Below are 23,544 nucleotides of genomic sequence, written 5' to 3'. Positions count from 1 at the left end.
CCCTGTTTGGATCATCCTCCGTTAGTCTGAAACTACTCAACTGACGGATTCAAAGAGTAGACCAAGAAACCTTCAACGATTAGGCTGTCTGCCAATATCATGCACTTGTTCTTCATTTCATATTGTTGTCTATCCTCAAGTCAGTCAACTATGACTTCTGATTTTGACGAGTCCCAAAGTTGGAATAGCTTTCATCTAAAGACTCCAGCATCTTCTTGAATGTGAAGGTTTTGAGAATTTCCTGAGAACTGCTAAATAGGAGAAATTTGTAGCTATCAGACAACCATTATTAACACGAATAAGAGAAAGACAAGATTTGTTGTCACCAAAAAGATAGCGATCAGCAGTCGCTGGGAAACTCTCCTGGAAATTGACATGACAATGCAACCGAGCAGAACAAGAGGAAGGAAGACCTTAAATTCCAGCTAACAAAGCCAAGTTGCTTCCTTATACTGTTCAATAGAAAGACCATATTGAAAGACCAAGGAAGACTGACGATTGCGAACAAAAGCAGCAAGTTGCTCATCTACAATTGCAACAGCAAGGTTGCATCATCTCTGAATCTTAGGTTGTGATCAGAATCTGTTGCCACCATTCCTCTTTTCTCAAGTCCCTGCATTCTAAAACGCTATCAAACTCAATTTTCTGTTTCCTTTTATCTTCAAAGAACTTGCTAACTAAAAGGAAGAAAAACATGATCATCTAAGACTTAAGTGCGGGAGCTTGTAATATCCCTATTAATCCCACGTCGGAATTAGACAAGACTAAGATAGACTTACAGAGATTAATGGAAGTACTAATATAAATTTTATTTAAATATTTTGATAAATAATTTGAATTTAATAAAATTGATAGACCAGTTAACCCTTAGTACCAGCATCGCGACACTCTGAGCACTCCCTTATATGATAAAGATTCAAGGAGATTGCTCAGCTAATGGCAATCTGAGCACTCTGTAAAATAGCACTCCAAAACTCCATCTTAATGGCAAAGCAGTTCTAACCACACCTTCACAATGTGTGATTGCTCAGCTACCATCTCCTCACAAGTCCAGAATTCTGTTGGCTGTCATACAACAGTTCTAACAAAAGCCCTAAATCTTTTTTCTCAGTTATCTTGTATCTTTTTCTTTTTCAGAAGCTTCTCAGAAACGTTCCTCAATGGAGCTTCACTCGGGTGTCATACCACTGTTGGCTTCCAATTTGGTTCAACTGTGGCAGGAACTGCAAACAACCTACGGCCTTGATGCTGAGCTAGAAAAGCTGCAGAGCTCCGTCGCCATGATTCAAGCTGTACTGAATGATGCACAGGAGAGGCAACAGATTAGGAACGTGGTGAAGCATTTGCTGAATGAGCTCAGCCAGGCTGCATATGATGCTAATGATATCTTGGACGAGGTGGCAACCGAACGCCAAGGCTGTCAGCTGATCAAATATGCATCCGTGCGCAATTTCTTGGCCCCCATAAACCCTAAGCGCGAACTGTTCAATCGAGAAATATGCATCAGGGTAAAGGACAGAGAACACAGACAAGATTCCATAGCAAGGAGATGCCCCTTATCTGAATTGACTCAGCGCAGTGCACCCCTGAGGCAGCAGAGTTATCAGACCACCTCGCTAACTCCTTCCCTGGTTCTCGGTCGTGAGAGTGATATGCGAAAGATAAAAAATATGTTGCTGCCATTGGCTGAGGTGACTGACCGTAACATCACAGTGATTCCTTTCTTCGGGATGCCTGGTATCGGGAAGACGACTCTCTCTTTCTCAACTAGTCTGCAATGATGAGTCTGTGAAGAACCATTTTTAGCTTAGACTATGGGCTTATGTGTCTCAGGATTTTGATACAACGAGCATTACGAAGACCATCATTGAATCCATCGATGGTTTTCGGTGTGACTTTGTCAGCCTTGACAATCTTCAGAAAGAACTTGGAAAGAAGCTGAGTGGGAGGAGATACCTGCTTGTTCTGGATGATGTTTGGCATATGAGCCCACAGGACTGGGAGAGGATAAAAAACTTCTTGTACTCCGGTGCTCAAGGAAGTAAAATAATAGTGACCACCAGAATCGAAGAAGATGCTAACTTCATGGCAACCTCACCCCCTTACCATTTGGAGGGACTATCGAATGATGAATGCTGGTGTTTGGTTTGTCAATATGCATTGGCCCGAGATCGGAATGCAATGGTTGATGTTGATCCCTACAAGATGTATGTCGTCAACAAATGCAGAGGCTTTCCCATGGCAGCTATAGCTTTGGGGTATAGACTGTCCAGAGAAACTGACAGAAGCAAATGGAGTGCTATTTTACAGAGTGAGGCATGGGAATTCACCGGTGTGGATGGATGCATTTCGGATGCTGTCAGCTTAAGCTACCAAATACTTGTCACAATATCTTAAGCCATGCTATACAAAAATAATATATATATATATATATATATCGTAGCATTGTTAATATTCCTGTAAATTTGATTTCTTTTTCATATATTTTTACATATAAAGTTTTAATTTGAAAAAGAGTTGACCAAATCTGGATTTCTAGATAAAACTTTCGTATAAGATCTTAATTTTAAGGTCAAATCATATGTCTCTCTCGTAATTCTAAATTATTTTTATGAATTAACGCAAATGATATGCTCTTGTGCAACAAAACGTCGATCCTATAAAATTTATTTATTAATGTTGATAATGGTACCTTGTAAATATAGTTGTAGAATTCAAGAACGAACATGGAGGTTCGAGGGTAATTGACATTTCAAAGCTTGTGAAGGCCTTTATTGCATCCACCTCGAACAGTAGCCGAAAATAAGAAGTTAATTAGGTCAATTTAATGTAAGGATTATATAGATACAATTACAATTATAATTGAAGGGCATCCATCCTGATCTAAATATGAATGGTGTATTGATAAAGTAAGAGTAACATATACGTCAAAATTAATAACAGATTGAAATTCTAAAGTTTAAATTTCTATTTTTAATTGTGTAAGAAACTCTAAAACTTATACAAATTTTGCTTACGATAACAACTTAAAATCTTACAACCCATGCTTTATTTTTACCAACATCTTCTATTTATAATTAATTTTCAACATATTTCATGAATATATAAATTATAATTTTCATTCTCTTGTCTCCAGAATCCTTAATTCCATATTTGAAATCTCCCGTGGTCGGATATATAATTAGACTAACCTTTCTGTGATTAACATATTATCTTTTAAGCAATTGACACTTTAGTCATGGTCATATGTACTACAGCAGTGTGCAAGCAGATCAGAGGCTGCAAGCATATGTAATTTATGAAGGCCTCAAAAGCTTCTTGATATCCTTCTGCAATGTTATTTAAGATCAATCGTTAGATGATGGTATATTGTTGGCACCATCGAGTATATCGAATACGATTTGACAAAGGGTAAGAGGGATGAGGAGAGGGAGCTTTGGGTTTACCTCATATACTCAAAGGGAATGTGGTTGGGACATAGCGACCTACAACACGAACATCCTTGTTCATCATGAACTTAGTGAAGTTCCACTTGATGCCATCCCCCAAAATGCCACCTTTGCTAGACTTCAAGAAATTGTATATGGGTGCAGCATTTTGATCATTCACATAATGATATGATAAAAAATTAATTGGGGTAGGTTTCTCTCAAACATAATGATATGATAAAAAAAAAAAAATCAATTTATATTGAGGTAAACACAGGTCAAGAATGGTTTAGCTGTGAGATTTGCCTACAGAAGATTATCGAAGGGATAAACCCAGAAATTGAGAAAATAAAAAAAGCAATAATTTACCTTGTCAAATATCGGATATTCAGCTTTGAATCGAGTGCAAGCAAACTCAACAATCTCCTCATTGGTTCTTGCCCAGCAAATTGGTTGCATGGAAAAGCCAGAATCTCAAAATCTGTGCCATTTAAACAATCATCGTAGAAGAAATATGAGAACAAAAAATTTCATGACTGCATAAATTTGGCTCTCCTTTCTAGATAAAATTACTTCATGATGGATAGTGAGAACAGGCAGATTTATACACCTCAATTCTATTTCATATGCTTCTCGTGGACAATTATGGGTGTCGAAAGCTGCAATTTTGAATTGCAGAATTTATCTGAATCATCTTAATAATAAGCAAAAGCCTGTTTTAGAAGATAAAGTTCACTTTAATTATCTTCACTCTATTTGAGTTTTATGATCCAAGATTTAGAAAATAGTCGATGAAAAAAGGATCAGGAAAGAGAATTTAACAAGTGTAAGAACATGCAGCTCAGCCAAAGAAACAAGATATCTGTTCCTTAATATTACAAATAACCTAGTAACAAAAAAGCTGTTGGCGTATTGTAGAGACTTGTGCTAATCCCAGGTTTACAAAGTCTCAAATGAAATCAGGAGCATTAAAGTTTCTAAAGAACAACAAACGCACATGATTTTATTAATAAACAAAGATCAATTTGATTTCCATTTGGCGTCCAACGCCACCCTTAAAATGTTCTCTTAATGCTAAGATGCTGTGTGATAATAGCAATCCCTTCAAGCAATGTGAATAATGGTGCAAATAAAGATTCTGCAACAATTACATAAACTAAAATATGATAGCCAAAGATAAACACATCCTTGCAAAAATTGTTACTTCACCATGAAACTGTCTTTTCACCACCAACCAAGGATTAACTTGTTCACTAAAAAATGTCAATTAAATCCTTCTTTCTTGCTCTCACTGCTGCTCCATTTTATCCCTTCTCATAAAAGAAAAGCTACAGCCACTGAGCCATAATTTGTGCACTATTAATTAGTTTGTCATGGTCTTTCAATTGACACCACAGTCCAAGTTGCATAATAATTGAGACAAATCCAGCTCTTAAAAAAATTGAAATACAAGATACAAGACTCCTGAAGCCTCTAGTAATAAAGAAGTATGTGGAAAATATTGGCCAAATAGGTCTCAGCTTATCTTATAACTAGGGAATCAACATAAAAAAGCATATTCTTTTTCTGTTTGGTTCATGTATCAGCAGATGCCAAAAAAAAAAGTTCTAAGGCTAGCTATTGTAGAAGTCTCTGCCCAGTTATTGTGATGGAGAAAGTGCCAATTCAATAGGAATGGATTCAAAATGATGACACAACATGGATCGGGATTATAAATTCCTCCAATTTTCATCTATTGAATAGTGTTAAGTACTCTTGGAAAGTTTGTTGAGAAATATTTCTTTAACAAGATCTGATTATAAGGTATTAATTGGTAAGAATAGGCAGTTGTCCTGATTACAAAAACCAAAATAAGCCAATTAAGTTCAGAATTGCATACCTTTGTCCTTTTACTTCTCATATAGCTGAGTCAGTTCCATGTTGTTTGAGTTAGTCAGCCCACTAACACAGGTAAGAGATTTAGATAAGAACAAGGACAGATACATTATCAATATATTTTAAATTTTAAGAAAGTGAACAATGTTGAGAAATTGTAACAATCTCAGACAATCAAAACCTTCTAACATATGTTACTATGTAACTCGAAGAACAGAAACAAACTTAATAGAGCTGCAGTACCATTGAGATGCAACATTGACAATCAGCAAGACCTTCCCTTTTTAAATGCTAAGATCCACATCATTTCCCCTGGCATCCTGCATCGGAAGCCATACAACAGATGATGATCATCATCAATCATCACCACCCACACTCGCAGAGAAAAAGTTTTCTTCCCCCACAAACTACAAAAACTCCTAACACTCGAGGCATCAGCACCATCAGCAGATACAATATGATGATAGTTGTCCAATCTGGGGGCTAATTGATCTGTCCATCTCATTTGACTTGACAGAAAACAAAGGATTAAGTCGAGAACGATGAAGGAAAATACACTTCATTAGCTTCAAGAATTCGTTCCGAGCAAGAAACCAATGACCATCAAAAACTACATCAAGTTGCATATATCATTCTTGCGTGCACATATCATCCTTGTCACACTGACATGCATGTGAAAGCCTCTTCGGCCCAATTCCATCAGCTGCAGCAGCATGTCCGCCATTAATGGGCGACTCATCAACTGAAAAGATCTGAGCATGAGATCCAAGAAGATCATGCAGCTGCACATCTGGTGGACTTGAGCTTATGATGCATCCAATTTGTATTTGATTGATGAAGACAAGAATCCCAAACGAGAGGAGCATTACATGAGTAGATCATAAACAAGAGTAATGTATGATATAAAACATCTATGCATAAGTTCATTAAGAGTCAAATTAATCGAATAAGATGGCAAATCTTTTACAAAAGAGCTTGTGATTGCAATTGTGTCAGTTTTGACGTGTAATGCTTGGGAAGAAGAAGACATGCAAATGCATTTGATGAAAGTAGATACCATAAACTTGGGAAAATAGAGGATGAAAGTAGATACTATAAACTGAGAAAAAAAAAAGGGATCTTTTAAACTTCTGGTTTGGACATCAAAAGAAAAAGGAAAGAAAATAAAACCATAAATTTTATCTATATCTTGGTAAAAGTTTTAACCTCCTTTCATTTATGCCAAATTGAACAACTAAAAAAGGGGTGTCTATTTTAGAAAAACTAATTAAAAGGTGAAAGCTTTCTGGCAATCCCCATAACACTTCATATGGTACCGAGATCTTGACAGAAATGATCAAAATTGAAAGTGCATGACTTTCTTGTATACAAGTCCAGAAGTATTCAGAAGTAAAAAATTTATTCAAGCTGACGATATGATATTAATGAGATGAACTCTCATACAGCAGATATTGATGTTCAAATTTATCATCCTTGTTGGGAACAATAACGTTTTCTGATCCTAGAAACTTTCAGTATGGTAAACACATATACTTTGTCAAACATGTTGTCTATAAATCGGAAGTAATAAAGGTTCCAATTCTTGTTAAGTATTAAGGTACCCCAGACTGCCCAGAAACCAACAACAAATCCTGGTGCCATGCTCGTGTAGAACCATATCATCTCATTCTCATCTCTATCATCTGGATTACTTTGACCTCGTGTTGTCTCACTGACATTGCAACTTTGATTCAGAGGAAGCCCACAAAGACCAGGATTGCCAATATAGATAGATGGATCATTGAAGGTTAAAAGTTGATTACCACGTGGAATTTCCCCTGACAAGTTGTTGTATGAGAGGTTCAAGTGAGCTAAATAAGTCAGGGAAGCAAGGCTTGAAGGAATTGTGCCAAAAAAGTTGTTCCTTGATAAGTCAAGGGACTCCAACTGTTGTAATTTACTGATATTTTCAATGATTTCTCCTGTGAAATAGTTTCCAGATAAATTTAAACTGAATAAGCCAGAAAGACTCACAAGTTCTTCGAGTACTTCTCCAGATAAGTTATTATCCGATAGGTCTAAAATATTCATAAGCGAAAGTGACTTCTCATAGTCTTGAGTTTGTCCTTTAGTTGTTACTAGCATCTGCTCCTCGTAACTTGTTGCATCTGTCATCCTACTGGAAAACTTTCCAATAACTTTCATGGCAGTAAAATTTCCAAAGCTCCTTGGAATAGTTCCCGACAGCTTATTATCTGCAAGGTCGAGAAATTGGAGAGCACTTAATTTTGAAAGATTTGGAGGAATATCTCCGTCCAACATATTTGATCGTAGATTGAGGAACCTCAGACTAGTTAAACTTTCGCCAATCCAAGTTGGAATTTCACCTTTCAAATCATTATGTCCAGCATCAAGAATGACTAATTTCGTACAATCTTTCAAGGACAGGGGCAACTCTTCATATAGACTATTATTGTTCAAGTGCAACGACTGAAGCGATGCTATGGAACATATTGACTTAGGAATAACTCCAGATATGTTTTTGCTTGAAAAATCCATAACTACAATACTTGAAGAATTATTCCAACAATTGGGGAGCACTCCTGATAACGTATTTTTTGAAAGATCAAGAACCTGTAAGGCCTGCAGTTGGCATACAGAGAAGGGAATTTGGCCACTTAAATTATTTTTTGAAAGCGATAAATATGTGAGGTAAGGCATATTTATGATGATGTCAAGTGTTCCCGAGAATGAATTGTTTGACAGATCTAAAATTTCCAATCCAAGAGGAAAATATGGAAGAGGACCCTCGAAGTAGTTTGAGCTTAAATCCAACCAGTCGAGATTATTTAAATGCAATAAATTGGGTACGTGGCCACTGATCTGATTGCCGGAGACACTCACGTACTCTGCTGTGGAAATTAAGCTCCAAAACCAGTTTGGCATAGCATCATTAATACTAGCATTAGACATAACAATTTTTGAAATATTTATTTGCGACTGGAGCCATGCAGGGAACTCATGACCCTGTTTGCAAGAGTCCATCCGAAGGGATTCTAGCTGGAAGGGAGGAAGCCAATTGCTCTTGAACTTTAGAGCTAAGGAGTTGGACGACAAAGTTAAGTATTTCAATTCTGTGAGGTTTCCAAAATGCGCCTCAGACATTACACCCTCCAAATTGTTGTGCTCAAGGTCCAAAGTAACTAGCTGAGACAACCACCCCACGCTTTCTGGTATTGTTTCGTTCAATTGATTTTGACCAAGAAAGAGCTCTTGGAGTGATGCTAGTTGTCCAATTGATACAGGAATAAGCCCAGAAATCAGATTCTGCTCCAAGTGGAGTGATTTAAGCTTCCTGAGTTGGAATAACCATTCAGGCAACTGCCCACTAATATTCGTGCCGGATAAGTCCAGACTCTCTAAGCTCATCTTGACGCAACCAGAAAAACTTTCATCGAGTCCTAACAAATCTTTGCTGATATTGATGCCTGCCAATATTAAATTCTGCAACTTGCACAGATTTTTGAAGGAAGTTGGCATTCCTCCTTGAAGAGGATTGTTAGCTAAATTAAGTTCCTCGAGGGAAGTCAAGTTACCAAAGGCTGGTGGAATATTACCCTGAAAGAAGTTTTCACTGAGATCAAGATGCTCAAGGCCACTTATGTTGAATAACCAAGAGGGTATCGTAGAGTTAATGAAATTATAGTACAAATCAAGAACAGACAGTGATGTAAAGTTCACATGTGGAAGAGAAAAGGGAACACTTCCAATTTCACAGTCAGATAAGTATATCTCCACAATAGAAGGAAGCATGTTCAGAGCTTCCAGCCAGTGAGTACCATTTTGAAACTTAACGTTATTCAGGTTGAGATGCTTTAGAGAAGAAAGGTGAGAAATCCAGAGTGCATCACCAATGCTAAATGGATGGATCGGAGCCACAAAAATGTCATCGGATAGGTCTAGATACTGCAGATTGGAGAGATTTCCTAGCTGGTGAGGCAGGAGTCCACCCAATCCAGCCCTGGAGAGGTTAAGATATCGGAGTTGATGGAATGACCCCATGAATTTTGGAATATTAATGCCTCCAAAATCGTTCATGCTTAGGTCCAGGTACTTTAGGTGCTTCAGACCAAGTAAAGAAGGCCTCAACTCACCTCCTAAGGTCCATTTGTTGTATGGCTCATCATCATAGAAAGGATGCGGATTGTGGAGGTCCAGCTTGACGACATGCCCAGTATGATTGCTGCACGTCACACCCTCCCATTTGCAGCAGTCTTCACCCACCCAAGAGGACAGCCTGTTGGTAGGATCTTCCAGGCCTCGTTTGAACTCAAGTAGAGCACTTCTTTCGGTAGGGATGCAGCCTAAGGTTAGAGCTCCGTCGCAGACGTTGGGTTTTATCAGTTGAATGCATACGAAGGCCAATAAGAAGAAGAGAACGTAGACATTGTCTGTAGCCATGGAATGGGGTTATGGTTGCTGGTGCATCACAATGCAGGTATCAACTGGTATATAATATGGAGTGACAAGCTCTCTCTCCTCCATTCATCTGTTAGTCCATTCTTCTGTGTGGATGAGACTTAAGTCACGGTCAAGCCAGTAAGTCCACAATCCATTTTCTAGGTTGACAATGATAGAACGTGTCCATGATGTTCTACTGAGCAAATCCATTGTAATGTCTAACATGAGTCCTAGAAACTAGAAAAACAACCATAATGGCAGCTTAATTCATTAAGCTATTTAATTAGATTTTCATATTTCTGGCACCGGTAGTGCATAGAAACTGGCAAGAAATTTCACAGAACAGGTCGAGGAAGCACTACCACAGTGGCAGATGGTCCATGTACATGATGCGATCATTCTACTACCAGTCCAACACTCAGTCTACTTGCAGAAGCATGATGACCAGAACGAATGATAATGTCACATTTCTACGTAGTGAAAGAGAGATGTGGTTGTCCAAATTGACAAATCATAGTTTGTCTTATATGAGACTCATAGTTTGCTAAGGATAATAGTTGCTTCATAGTGATTCAAAATTAGCTGCAGGTCATGGTAATAAGAGATTTTGGAACTCAAACAATGCCTTCTAAGAATATGATGTTGGCAGGCCTTTGCTTCATTAAGCTCACAACTGTCACACTATCAAAGTTACACAGACATTTCTATAAATTATCCAAATTTTCTTTGCATGCACCTCTAATTCTGACACCCAAAACATACTGCCATACTTATCACCTACATAACATTTGTGACTTAATTATCCCGTGCAATTCATTTCTAAATTGCGATATCTATCAATAACTTCTATTCTATTCTAATCGCTCAGAATATAATAATATATCTATGCTTCCCCATTTTCAACTATCTTGGATTCTTCCGAGGATTAATGCTCTAAGCACAAAACAAGTACCCTCCTCCTCTCGAGACTAGAAACTTTATTACCAAAAACATAAGAATATGATATTAAATTATATGATTCTATCTAATTAGGTAAAATATGTTATAGATTTAATTAAATTTTGATTAGATAAAATATATTATAGATTAGATTATGGTCCAATAGAAAAAGAGTTTAATTATAATTAGATTTCTTAAGAGATTATTTTGATGGGAGAGACTCTCTAAATTACTTATTATAGATCCTTAGCTCTTACATATAAATATATAAATAGATAGAACATCTTAATGACTCAATATGTAAATACAATACTAATATATTATGATATGCAATATGATATTATTGTAAAATTATAAATTTTCTCTCATTTTCCCTTAATCATATAATGTTATTGAGAGTTTATAAATTTTCTCTCATCTCTTTTTTAGTTTCTAATTCAATGTTATCACTTAAAGTGATCCTATAAAAAAATAAAAAAATAAAAAAAGACAAATCTAGTTCGCTTTCAGATTAGATAAAGACTTTATGATATTAAAAAGTACATTTTCATAATTTGATTTATTGTTATTTGATTTCAACATCTAATATTATTTTTTTTGTATAATCATATAATTACAATTATTATACCTATAAATGATACACTTGTATTATCTTAAGATGTTATTATTGTCGCACCTTAGATTTGCACTCTAGAAGGTGACTTGAGCTCGGCCATGTTAAGCACCTCCACAAAATTAGAATGGAGGAAGAGCGGGGTTGGACTAATACTCTTTTTTTCTTAATCCTCAAAAATCATTTTATAAAGGAAAAGCCAAATAATCCATGATAATAATTATTTAAAAATTTAATATTTTAAACATAATATAAATATGATTAATAGTGATTAATCTGATGTCGAGTCTTATTTTAATTTAATTTGTTTGAAAAAGAAAACACCTACGGAAGAGATTTATTCTTTTTCCATACACCTGAAAACAATTATTACCACAACCATGATTCCAATTGTATACATGATCACGATGGATCATCTCACACCAACACAATTATCTTAGATTACATATAATAAAAATACGCAGCTTATCTTAAGATTAATCATGAGAAATCTGCGGTAGACAGCTTGCAGTACACAAAATCTTATCATGCCCTGTTTGGATCATCCTCCATTAGTCTGAAACTATTCAACTGACATTCAAATAGTAGACCAAGAAATCTTCAACTATTAGGTTATCTGTCAATATCATGTGCCTGTTCTTCACTTCATATTGTTGTCTACCCTCAAGTCAGTCAACTATGATGCCTGTTCTTGATGAGTCCCTAAGTTGGAATAGCTTTCATCTAAAAAAAATTGACTCGAGCATCTTCTTGAATGTCAAGAGTTTTAAATAGAGATATTTGTAGCTATCAGACAAGCATGATTAATACGAATAAGAGAAAGACAAGATTTGTGGGCACCAAACAGAGCGATCAGCAGTTGCTGGGAAACTCTCCTGTAAATTGATATGATAATGCAACTGAGCAGAACAAGACGAAGGAAGACTTTAAATTCCAGCTAACAGAGCCAAGTTGCTTCCTTATACTTTTCAATAGAAAGATCAAGGAAGACTGACGATTGCAAGTTGCTCATCTACTATGACAACAGCAAGTTGCATCATCTCTGAATCTTAGGTTGTGATCAGAATCTTTGCCACAATTCCTCTTTTATCGTGTTCATGCATTCTAAATGTTGGGAAAAACCTATTAAAACGAAATATTTTTTTTTCTTTATGTATCAAAATGGTTCTTCATCAAAATATCAACTTGATATCCAAATAAAAATATCAACATAAACAATAGAGCAAATAATTAATCACACGATGAAATCAAATCTTTTTAACGTGAAAAATTCAATATGAAAAAAAATCATAGGACCGTAGTCCATCTCAAACTTTCACTATGAATAATAATGATAACAGATTTACAATAGGTCTTCTCTAGAATAACTAGATGATCAGAATAACATCAAGATCATACATCTTAGCTCATATCTTCATCCATGAATCTTTTCGTAAATAATTATATATCTCACAAAATGGATATAGTAGGAAAGTAATCAAATTTGGGTCGAAACCGACAACATTTAGCCATCGATCGTCAATCAAAAACTCATAAACTAATCATTCTCTCTCTATTTCTCTCTCCTCTTTTCTCAGTACTCTTGGAAAGTTTGTTGAGAAATATTTCTTTAACAAGATCTGATTATAAGGTATTAATTGGTAAGAATAGGCAGTTGTCCTGATTACAAAAACCAAAATAAGCCAATTAAGTTCAGAATTGCATACCTTTGTCCTTTTACTTCTCATATAGCTGAGTCAGTTCCATGTTGTTTGAGTTAGTCAGCCCACTAACACAGGTAAGAGATTTAGATAAGAACAAGGACAGATACATTATCAATATATTTTAAATTTTAAGAAAGTGAACAATGTTGAGAAATTGTAACAATCTCAGACAATCAAAACCTTCTAACATATGTTACTATGTAACTCGAAGAACAGAAACAAACTTAATAGAGCTGCAGTACCATTGAGATGCAACATTGACAATCAGCAAGACCTTCCCTTTTTAAATGCTAAGATCCACATCATTTCCCCTGGCATCCTGCATCGGAAGCCATACAACAGATGATCATCATCATCAATCATCACCACCCACACTCGCAGAGAAAAAGTTTTCTTCCCCCACAAACTACAAAAACTCCTAACACTCGAGGCATCAGCACCATCAGCAGATACAATATGATGATAGTTGTCCAATCTGGGGGCTAATTGATCTGTCCATCTCATTTGACTTGACAGAAAACAAAGGATTAAGTCGAGAACGATGAAGGAAAATACACTTCATTAGCTTCAAGAATTCGTTCCGAGCAAGAAACCAATGACCATCAAAAACTACATCAAGTTGCATATATCATCCTTGCGTGCACATATCATCCTTGTCACACTGACATGCATGTGAAAGCCTCTTCGGCCCAATTCCATCAGCTGCAGCAGCATGTCCGCCATTAATGGGCGACTCATCAACTGAAAAGATCTGAGCATGAGATCCAAGAAGATCATGCAGCTGCACATCTGGTGGACTTGAGCTTATGATGCATCCAATTTGTATTTGATTGATGAAGAGAAGAATCTCAAACGAGAGGAGCATTACATGAGTAGATCATAAACAAGAGTAATGTATGATATAAAACATCTATGCATAAGTTCATTAAGAGTCAAATTAATCGAATAAGATGGCAAATCTTTTACAAAAGAGCTTGTGATTGCAATTGTGTCAGTTTTGACGTGTAATGCATGGGAAGAAGAAGACATGCAAATGCATTTGATGAAAGTAGATACCATAAACTTGGGAAAATAGAGGATGAAAGTAGATACTATAAACTGAGAAAAAAAAAAGGGATCTTTTAAACTTCTGGTTTGGACATCAAAAGGAAAAGGAAAGAAAATAAAACCATAAATTTTATCTATATCTTGGTAAAAGTTTTAACCTCCTTTCATTTCTGCCAAATTGAACAACTAAAAAAGGGGTGTCTATTTTAGAAAAACTAATTAAAAGGTGAAAGCTTTCTGGCAATCCCCACAACACTTCATATGGTACCGAGATCTTGACAGAAATGATCAAAATTGAAAGTGCATGACTTACTTGTATACAAGTCCAGAAGTATTCAGAAGTAGGAAATTTATTCAAGCAGATGATATGATATTAATGAGATGAACTCTCATACAGCAGATATTGAAGTTCAAATTTATCATCCTTGTTGGGAACAACAACGTTTTCTGATCCTAGAAACTTTCAGTACGGTAAACACATATACTTTGTCAAGCATGTTGTCTATAAATCGGAAGTAGTAAAGGTTCCAATTCTTGTTAAGTATTAAGGTACCCCAGACTGCCCAGAAACCAACAACAAATCCTGGTGCCATGCTCGTGTAGAACCATATCATCTCATTCTCATCTTTATCATCTGGATTACTTTGACCTCGTGTTGTCTCACTGACATTGCAACTTTGATTCAGAGGAAGCCCACAAAGACCAGGATTGCCAATATAGATAGATGGATCATTGAAGGTTAAAAGTTGATTACCACGTGGAATTTCTCCTGACAAGTTGTTGTATGAGAGGTTCAAGTGAGCTAAATAAGTCAGGGAAGCAAGGCTTGAAGGAATTGTGCCAAAAAAGTTGTTCCTTGATAAGTCAAGGGACTCCAACTGTTGTAATTTACTGATATTTTCAATGATTTCTCCTGTGAAATAGTTTCCAGATAAATTTAAACTGAATAAGCCAGAAAGACTTACAAGTTCTTCGAGTACTTCTCCAGATAAGTTATTATCCGATAGGTCCAAAATATTCATAAGCGAAAGTGACTTCTCATAGTCTTGAGTTCGTCCTTTAGTTGTTACTAGCATCTGCTCCTCGTAACTTGTTGCATCTGTCATCCTAATGGAAAACTTTCCAATAACTTTCATGGCAGTAAAATTTCCAAAGCTCCTTGGAATAGTTCCCGACAGCTTATTATATGCAAGGTCGAGAAATTGGAGAGCACTTAATTTTGAAAGATTTGGAGGAATATCTCCGTCCAACATATTTGATCGTAGATTGAGGAACCTCAGACTTGTTAAACTTTCGCCAATCCAAGTTGGAATTTCACCTTTCAAATCATTATGTCCAGCATCAAGAATGACTAATTTCGTACAATCTTTCAAGGACAGGGGCAACTCTTCATATAGACTATTATTGTTCAAGTGCAACGACTGAAGCGATGCTATGGAACATATTGACTTAGGAATAACTCCAGATATGTTGTTGCTTGAAAAATCCATAACTACAATACTTGAAGAATTATTCCAACAATTGGGAAGCACTCCTGATAACGTATTTTTTGAAAGATCAAGAACCTGTAAGGCTTGCAGTTGGCATACAGAGAAGGGAATTTGGCCACTTAAATTATTTTTTGAAAGCGATAAATATATGAGGTAAGGCATATTCATGATGATGTCAAGTGAAATTATTCCCGAGAATGAATTGTTTGACAGATCTAAAATTTCCAATCCAAGAGGAAAATATGGAAGAGGACCCTCGAAGTAGTTTGAGCTTAAATCCAACCAGTCGAGATTATTTAAATGCAATAAATTGGGTACGTGGCCACTGATCTGATTGCCGGAGACACTCACGTACTCTGCTGTGGAAATTAAGCTCCAAAACCAGTTTGGCATAGCATCAATAATACTAGAATTAGACATAACAATTTTTGAAATATTTATTTGCGACTGGAGCCATGCAGGGAACTCAGGACCCAGTTTGCAGGAGCCCATCCAAAGGGATTCTAGCCGGAAGGGAGGAAGCCAATTGCTCTCGACCTTCAGAGCCAAGGAGTTGGACGACAAACATAAGTATTTCAATTCTGTGAGGTTTCCAAAATGCGCCTCAGACATTACACCCTCCAAATTGTTGTGCTCAAGGTCCAATGTAACTAGCTGAGACAACCACCCCACGCTTATCTTATAACTAGGGAATCAGCATAAAGAATCATATTCTTTTTATGATTGGTTAATGTATGAACATATGCCAAAAAAGAAAAAAGTTCTAAGGCTAGCTATTGTAGAAGTCTCTTCCCAGTTATTGTGATGGAGAAAGTGCCAATTCAAAAGGAATGGATTCAAAATGATGACACAACATGGATCAGGATTATAAATTCCTCCTATTTTCATCTATTGAATAGTGTTGAAGTACTCTTGGAAAGTTTGTTGAGAAACATTTCTTTAACAAGATCTGATTATAAGGTATTAATTGGTAAGAACAGGCAGTTGTCCTGATTACAAAAACCAAAATAAGCCAATTAAGGTCAGAATTGCATACCTTTGTCCTTGTACGTCTCATATAGCTGAGTCAGTTCCTTGTAGTTTGAGTTAGTCAGCCCACTAACACAGGTAAGAGATTTAGATAAGAACAAGGACAGATACATTATCAATATATTTTAAATTTTAATAAAGTGAACAATGTTGAGAAATTGTAACAATCACAGACAATCAAAACCTTCTAACATATGTTACTCTGTAACTCGAAGAACAGAAACAAACTTAATAGAGCTGCAGTACCATTGAGATGCAACATTGACAATCAGCAAGACCTTCCCTTTGTAAATGCTAAGATCCACATCATTTCCCCTGGCATCCTGCGTCGGAAGCCATACAACACATGATCATCATCATCAATCATCACCACCCACACTCGCAGACAAAAAGTTTTCTTCCCCCACAAACAACAGAAACTCCTGACACTCGAGGCATCAGCACATCAGCAGATACAATACGATGATAGTTGTCCAATCTGGGGGCTAATTGATCTGTACATATCTCATTTGACTTGACAGAAAACAAAGGATTAAGTCGAGAACGATGAAGGAAAATACACTTCATTAGCTTCAAGAACTCGTTCCGAACAAGAAACCATTGACCATCAAAAACTACATCATGTTGCATATAATCACATAAGATTCCAAGAATCGACAACCACGGTAAACTCGATCCATCCCTAGAACCAAGAACAATCACAAAGAAAGACCTAATCACAAGAAATCCACAACTACAGGGCAGTGGATCTTCAAAAATAAACCTCCTTGCCGACTCCGGATGACAAATTAAAACAAAACCAACGATAAAAACAACCAATCCCTTGTCAAAATCCCATCTTTCGAGCAGTCCTCCAAATCGAACAGCCGACTCAGACTAAGAAATCGATCTTTGAAAGGAGCCACCATCAGCACACTAAGAAGACAAGGAAACGGAGCACACGATGACGATAGAAAACATAAACCCCGTGGGCCACCAACCTTGACGGTGAAGTCATGGATGGATCCGGCGGGCTTGGAGGAAGACATATCAGGCGCGAATCCGGAGATCTAGAAAAGGCGAAGAAGCGACGCGGAAGAGAAAACGAGCAGCAGCAGTAGAAAAGGGATAGAAAGAGGGGCCCCATTTGAGTGCTGCGTACGATTGACGCTTTTCTATTGGGGTTTTTATTTATTGGGTAATGCAAACAGCAAAAAGAGGGGCCCCATTTGAACTTGGCCTTTGATTGGCGCTGATCGTTCACAAAACAACACCAAAATGAAAGAAAAGACAACTGTTTGACACTCAAAACCATATTAATAGTCTTCTTATGCCATACCTTTTCAACAAGAGCAACAACAACAACAAAGCATATGACATCTCACATGAATTTTTAAGGTGGCCATAAATGGATCATTCTTGCGTGCACAGATCATCCTTGTCACATTGACATGCATGTGAGAGCCTCTTCGGCCCAATTCCATCAGCTGCAGCAGCATGTCCCCCATTAATGGGAGACTCATCAACTGAAAAGATCTGAGCATGAGATCCAAGAAGATCATGCAGCTGCACATTTGGTGGACTTGAGCTTATGATGCATCCAATATGTATTTGATCGATGAAGACAAGCATCTCAAACAAGAGGAGCATTACATGAGTAGATCATAAACAAGAGTAATGTATGATATAAAACACCTATGCATAAGTTCATTAAGAGTCAAATTAATCGAATAAGATGACCAAATCTTTTACAGCAGATCTTGTGATTGCGATAGTGTCAGTCTTGGCGCGTAATAGTTGGGAAGAACAAGACATGCAAATGCATTTGATGAAAGTAGATACCATAAACTTGGGAAAATAGAGGATGAAAGTAGATACTATATAACTGAGGAAAAAAAGGGATCTTTTTAACTTCTGATTTGGACATCAAAAGAAAAAGGAAAGAAAATAAAACCATAAATTCTATCTATATCTTCGTAAAAGTTTTAACCTCCTTTCATTTCTGCCAAACTGAACAACTAAAAAAGGGGTGTCTATTTTGGAAAAACTAATTAAAAGGTGCAAGCTTTCTGGCAATCCCCAGAATTAGAACACTTCATATGGTACTGAGATCTTGACAGAAATGATCAAAATTGAGAGTGCATGACTTACTTGTATACAAGTCCAGAAGTATTAAAATTTATTCAAGCTGATGATATGATATTAACGAGATGAACTCTCATACAGCACATGTTGATGTTCAAATTTATCATCCTTGATGGGAACAACAACGTTTTCTGATTCTAGAAACTTTCAGTACGGTAAACACATATACTTTGTCAAGCATGTTGTCTATAAATCGGAAGTAGTAAAGGTTCCAATTCTTGTTAAGTATTAAGGTACCCCAGACTGCCCAGAAACCAACAACAAATCCTGGTGCCATGCTCGTGTAGAACCATATCATCTCATACTCATCTCTATCATCTGGATTACTTTGATCTCGTGCTGTCTCACTGACATTGCAACTTTGATTCAGAGGAAACCCACAAAGACCAGGATTGCCAATATAGCTAGATGGATCATCGAAGGTCAGTAGTTGATTACCAAGTGGAATTTTCCCTGACAAGTTATTGTATGAGAAGTTCAAGTAAGACAAAGAAGTCAGGGCAGTGAGACTAGAAGGAATTGTGCCAGAAAAGTTGTTCCTTGACAAGTCAAGGGACTCCAACTGTTGTAATTTACTGATATTTTCAATGATTTCTCCTGTGAAATGGTTTCCAGATAAATTTAAGCTGAATAAGCCAAAAAGATTTGTGAGTTCTTCAGGTACTCCTCCAAATAAGTTATTGTCTGAGAGGTCCAAGATATTCATAAGCGAAAGTGACTCATCATAGGCTCGAGTGTTTCCTTTAGTTGTTATAAACATCTGCTCCTTATAATCTGTTATCCGACTTGAAAATTTTCCAATAACTTTCATGGCAGTAAAATTTCCAAAGCTCCTTGGAATGGTTCCTGACAGCTTATTATCTGCAAGGTCGAGAAATTGGAGAGCACTCAATCTTGAAAGATTTGGAGGAATATCTCTAGCCAACATATTTGATCGCAGATTGAGGAACCGCAGACTAGTTAAACTTTCACCTATCCAGGTTGGAATTTCACCTTTCAAATCATTATGTCCGGCATCAAGAAGGACTAATTTCTTACAATCCTTCAAGCACAAAGGCAGCCCTCCAGATAGACTGTTATTGCTCAAGTGCACCGACTGAAGTGATGCTATGGAACATATTGACTCAGGAATAACTCCAGATATGTTGTTGCTTGAAAAATCTATAAATTCAATTGGGGAAGAATCATTCCAGCAACTGGGGAGCTCTCCTGATAACATATTTTTTGAAAGATCAAGAAACTTCAAGGCCGACAGTTTGCATATAGAGAAGGGAATTTCACCACTTAAATTATTTTTTGAAAGCGATAAATATAGGAGTTTAGGCATATTCATGAAGATGGCAAGTGAAATTGTTCCTGAAAATGAATTGTTTGACAGATCTAATAAAGACAATCCAGAAGGAAAATATGGAAGAGGACCCTCGAAGTAGTTTGAACTTAAATCCAACTCGTAGAGGTTGTTTAAATGCAATAAATTGGGTACGTGGCCACTGATCTGATTGCCGGAGACACTCACGTAATCTGCTGTGGAAATTAAGCTCCAAAACCAGTTTGGCATAGCATCAATAATACTAGCATTAGACATAACAATTTGTGAAATATTTATTTGCGACTGGAGCCATGCAGGGAACTCAGGACCCTGTTTGCAGGAGCCCATCCAAAGGGATTCTAGCCGGAAGGGAGGAAGCCAATTGCTCTTGACCTTTAGAGCTAAGGAGTTGGACGACAAAGTTAAGTATTTCAATTCTGTGAGGTTTCCAAAATGCGCCACAGACATTACACCCTCCAAATTGTTGTGCTCAAGGTCCAAAGTAACTAGCTGAGACAGCCACCCCACGCTTTCTGGTATTGTTTCGTTCAACTGATTTTGAGCAAGAGAGAGGTCTTGGAGTGATGCTAGTTGTCCAATTGATGCAGGAATAGGGCCAGAAATCAGATTCCACCCCAAATCGAGTACTTTAAGCTTCCTGAGTTGGAATAACCATTCAGGCAGCTGCCCACGAATATTCGTTTCGTATAAGTCCAGAATCTCTAACTTCATCTTGATGCAACCAGAGAAAATTTCATCGAGTTCTAACAAATCTTTGCTGATATTGATGCCTGACAATATTAAATTCTGCAGCCTGCACAGATTTATGAAGGAAGTGGGTATTCCTCCTTGAAGAGAATTGAAAGCTAAATTAAGTTCCTCGAGGAAAGCCAAGTTACCAAAGGTCGGTGGAATATTACCCTGAAGGTTGTTCTCACTGAGATCAAGGTGCTCAAGGCCACTTATGTTGAATAACCAGGAAGGTATCGTAGAGTTAATGGAATTATAGGACAAATCAAGCACAGACAGTGATGTAAAGTTCACATGTGGAAGAGAGAGGGGAACACTTGGAATTTCACAGGAATATAAATATATCTCCACGATAGAAGGAAGCATGTTCAGAGCTTCCAGCCAGTGAGTACCATTTTGAAACTTAACGTTATTCAGGTTGAGATGCTTTAGAGAAGCAAGGTGAGAAATCCAGAGTGCATCACCAATGCTAAATTGATGGGTCGGAGCCACAAAATTGTCATTGTTTAAGTCTAGATACTGCAGATTGGAGAGATTTCCCAGCTGGTGAGGCAGGAGTCCACGCAATCCAGCTCTGGAGAGGTTAAGATATTGGAGTTGATGGAATGACCCCATGAATTCTGGAATACTAATGCCTCCAAAATCGTTCATGCTTAGGTCCAGGTACTTTAGGTGCTTCAGACCAAGTAAAGAAGGCCTCAACTCACCTCCTAAGGTCCAGTCGTTGTATGGCTCGTCACCAAAATCAGAGAAAGGATGCGGATTCTGGAGGTCCAGCTTGACGACATGCCCAGTATGATTGCTGCACGTCACACCCTCCCATCTGCAGCAGTCTTCACCCACCCAAGAGGACAGCCTGTTGGTAGGATCTTTCAGGCCTCGTTTGAACTCAAGTAGAGCACTTCTTTCGGCAGGGAAGCAGCCTGAGATTAGAGCTCCGTCGCAGACGTTGGGTTTTATCAGTTGAATGCATAGGAAGGCCAATAAGAAGAAGAGAACGTAGACATTGTCTGTAGCCATGGATTGGGGTTCTGGTTGCTGGTGCATCACAATGCAGGTATCTACTTGTAGATAATATGGAGTGAGAAGATCCCTCTCCTCCATTCATCTGTTAGTCCATTCTTCTATCAGTCAGGTGTCAACAATCCATTTTCTAGGTTGACAAAGATAGAAGGTGTCCATGATGTTCCACTGAGCAAATCCATTCTCATATACTTGTAATGTGTAAAATGAGTTCTAGAAACTAGAAAAACAACCATAATTAATTAGATTTTCATATTTCTGGCACCGGTAGTGCATAGAAACTGGCAAGAAATTTGACAGAACAGGTCGAGGAAGCACTACCACAATGGCAGATGGTCCATATATATGATGTGATCATTCTACTACCAGTCCAACACTCAATCTACTTGCAGAAGAATGATGACCAGAACGAATGGTAATGTCACATTTCTACCTAGTGAAAGAGAGATGTGGTTGTCCAAATTGACAAATCATAGTTTGTCTTATATGAGACTCAGAGCTTGCTGAGGATAATAGTTGCTTCATAGTGATTCAAAATTAGCTGCAGGTCATGGTAATAAGAAATTTTGGAACTCAAACAATGCCTTCTAAGAATATGATGTTGGCAGGCCTTTGCTTCGTTAAGCTCACAACTGTCACGCTATCAAAGTTACACAGACATTTCTATAAATTATCCAAATTTTCTTTGCATGCACCTCTAATTCTTATACCCAAAACACACTGCCATACTTATCACCTACATAACATTTGTGACTTAATTATCCCGTGTAATTCATTTCTAAATTGTGATATCTATCAATAACTTCTATTCTATTCTAATCGCTCAGAATATAATAATATATCTATGCTTCCCCATGTTCAACTATCTTGGCTTCTCCTGAGGATTAATGTTTTAAGCACAAAACTAGTACCCTCCTCCTCTCAAGACTTTCTTGAGAAACTTTATTACAAAAAACATAAGAAGATGATATTAAATTATATGATCCTATCTAATTAGGTAAAATATGTTATCAATTTAATTAAATTTTGATTAGATAAAGTATATTATAGATTAGATTATGGTCCAATAGAAAGAGACTTTAATTATAGTAGAATTCCTTAGGAGATTATTTTGATGGGAAAGACTTTTCAAATTACTTATTATAGACCCTCTGATAGAATCTCCTCATAACTCAATATATAAATACAATACTAATACGATATGCAACATGACATTTTTATAAAATTATAAATTTTCTCTCATTTTTCCTTAATCATATAACGTTATCGAGAGTTTATAAATTTTCTCTCATCTCCTTTTTATTTCTAATTCAATTTTATCACTTAAAGTGATCCTGTAAAAAAAATAAGAAAAGAGAAAAAGACAAATCTAATTCGCTTTTAGATTAGATAAAGATTTTCTGAATTATATTAAAAGGTACATATCGTAATTTGATTTATTGTTATTTAATTTCAACATCTAATATTAATTTTTTTTATATAATCATGTAATTACTGTTTTTATACCTATAAATGATACACTTGTATTATCTTAAGATATTATTATTGTCGCACCTTAGATTTGTACTCTAGAAGGTGACACCCGTCGCTTGGGCTCGGCCATGTTAAGCACCTCCACAAAATTAGAATGGAGGAAGAGCGAGGTTGGACTAATACTCTTTTTTTCTTAATCCTCAAAAATCATTTTATAAAGGAAAAGCCAAATAATCCATGATAATAGTGATTAATCTGAATTAATTGGGCATATGCTGACGTGCGTGACATAAACGGAGGA

General features: G+C 36.8%; 3 protein-coding genes across 21 annotated transcripts; 1 reads left to right on the top strand and 2 right to left on the bottom strand.

Annotated features, from left to right (window-relative positions):
* Positions 1-301: 301 nt before the first annotated feature.
* On the bottom strand, positions 302-22,028 carry LOC135611063 (probable phospholipid hydroperoxide glutathione peroxidase). 19 transcript variants are annotated; one of them, XM_065106349.1, is made up of 6 exons: positions 17,545-18,079; positions 16,811-16,887; positions 16,572-16,633; positions 3,798-3,909; positions 1,957-2,198; positions 302-1,786 (listed from the first exon to the last, which is right to left on the bottom strand). In XM_065106349.1, the coding sequence occupies exons 1-5, from the start codon at positions 17,590-17,592 to the stop codon at positions 2,084-2,086; spliced, it is 414 nt and encodes a 137-aa protein (XP_064962421.1). In that variant the 5' UTR covers positions 17,593-18,079; the 3' UTR covers positions 302-1,786; positions 1,957-2,083. The 19 variants fall into 19 exon arrangements, with proteins under 19 accessions (XP_064962421.1, XP_064962414.1, XP_064962404.1 ...); XM_065106342.1 differs by lacking the exons at positions 16,572-16,633; positions 16,811-16,887 and having other exon boundaries at positions 17,545-22,028; XM_065106332.1 differs by lacking the exons at positions 302-1,786; positions 1,957-2,198; positions 3,798-3,909 and adding exons at positions 12,573-12,914; positions 13,002-13,063 and having other exon boundaries at positions 13,241-16,633; positions 16,811-22,028.
* LOC135608815 (putative disease resistance protein RGA3) lies at positions 1,161-1,841 on the top strand. Its single transcript, XM_065101862.1, has 2 exons — positions 1,161-1,737; positions 1,834-1,841. The coding sequence occupies exons 1-2, from the start codon at positions 1,161-1,163 to the stop codon at positions 1,839-1,841; spliced, it is 585 nt and encodes a 194-aa protein (XP_064957934.1).
* LOC135611064 (receptor-like protein EIX2) lies at positions 5,781-9,595 on the bottom strand. The gene is made up of 2 exons (XM_065106350.1): positions 9,437-9,595; positions 5,781-9,303 (listed from the first exon to the last, which is right to left on the bottom strand). The coding sequence occupies exons 1-2, from the start codon at positions 9,448-9,450 to the stop codon at positions 6,771-6,773; spliced, it is 2,547 nt and encodes an 848-aa protein (XP_064962422.1). The 5' UTR covers positions 9,451-9,595; the 3' UTR covers positions 5,781-6,770.
* Positions 22,029-23,544: the final 1,516 nt, after the last annotated feature.

Source organism: Musa acuminata, chromosome BXJ2-4 (assembly GCF_036884655.1).
Source record: "Musa acuminata AAA Group cultivar baxijiao chromosome BXJ2-4, Cavendish_Baxijiao_AAA, whole genome shotgun sequence".
Taxonomy (NCBI): Eukaryota; Viridiplantae; Streptophyta; class Magnoliopsida; order Zingiberales; family Musaceae; genus Musa; species Musa acuminata.
Note: the sequence above shows the minus strand (reverse complement) of the source record. Positions and strands in the feature narration are given on the sequence as shown.

Bases quoted from the DNA above. Each gene is read 5' to 3' on its own strand.
- LOC135608815 (XM_065101862.1), top strand. From the start codon at position 1,161: ATGGAGCTTCACTCGGGTGTCATACCACTGTTGGCTTCCAATTTGGTT.
- LOC135611063 (XM_065106342.1), bottom strand. From the start codon at position 21,851: ATGGAGGAGAGGGATCTTCTCACTCCATATTATCTACAAGTAGATACC.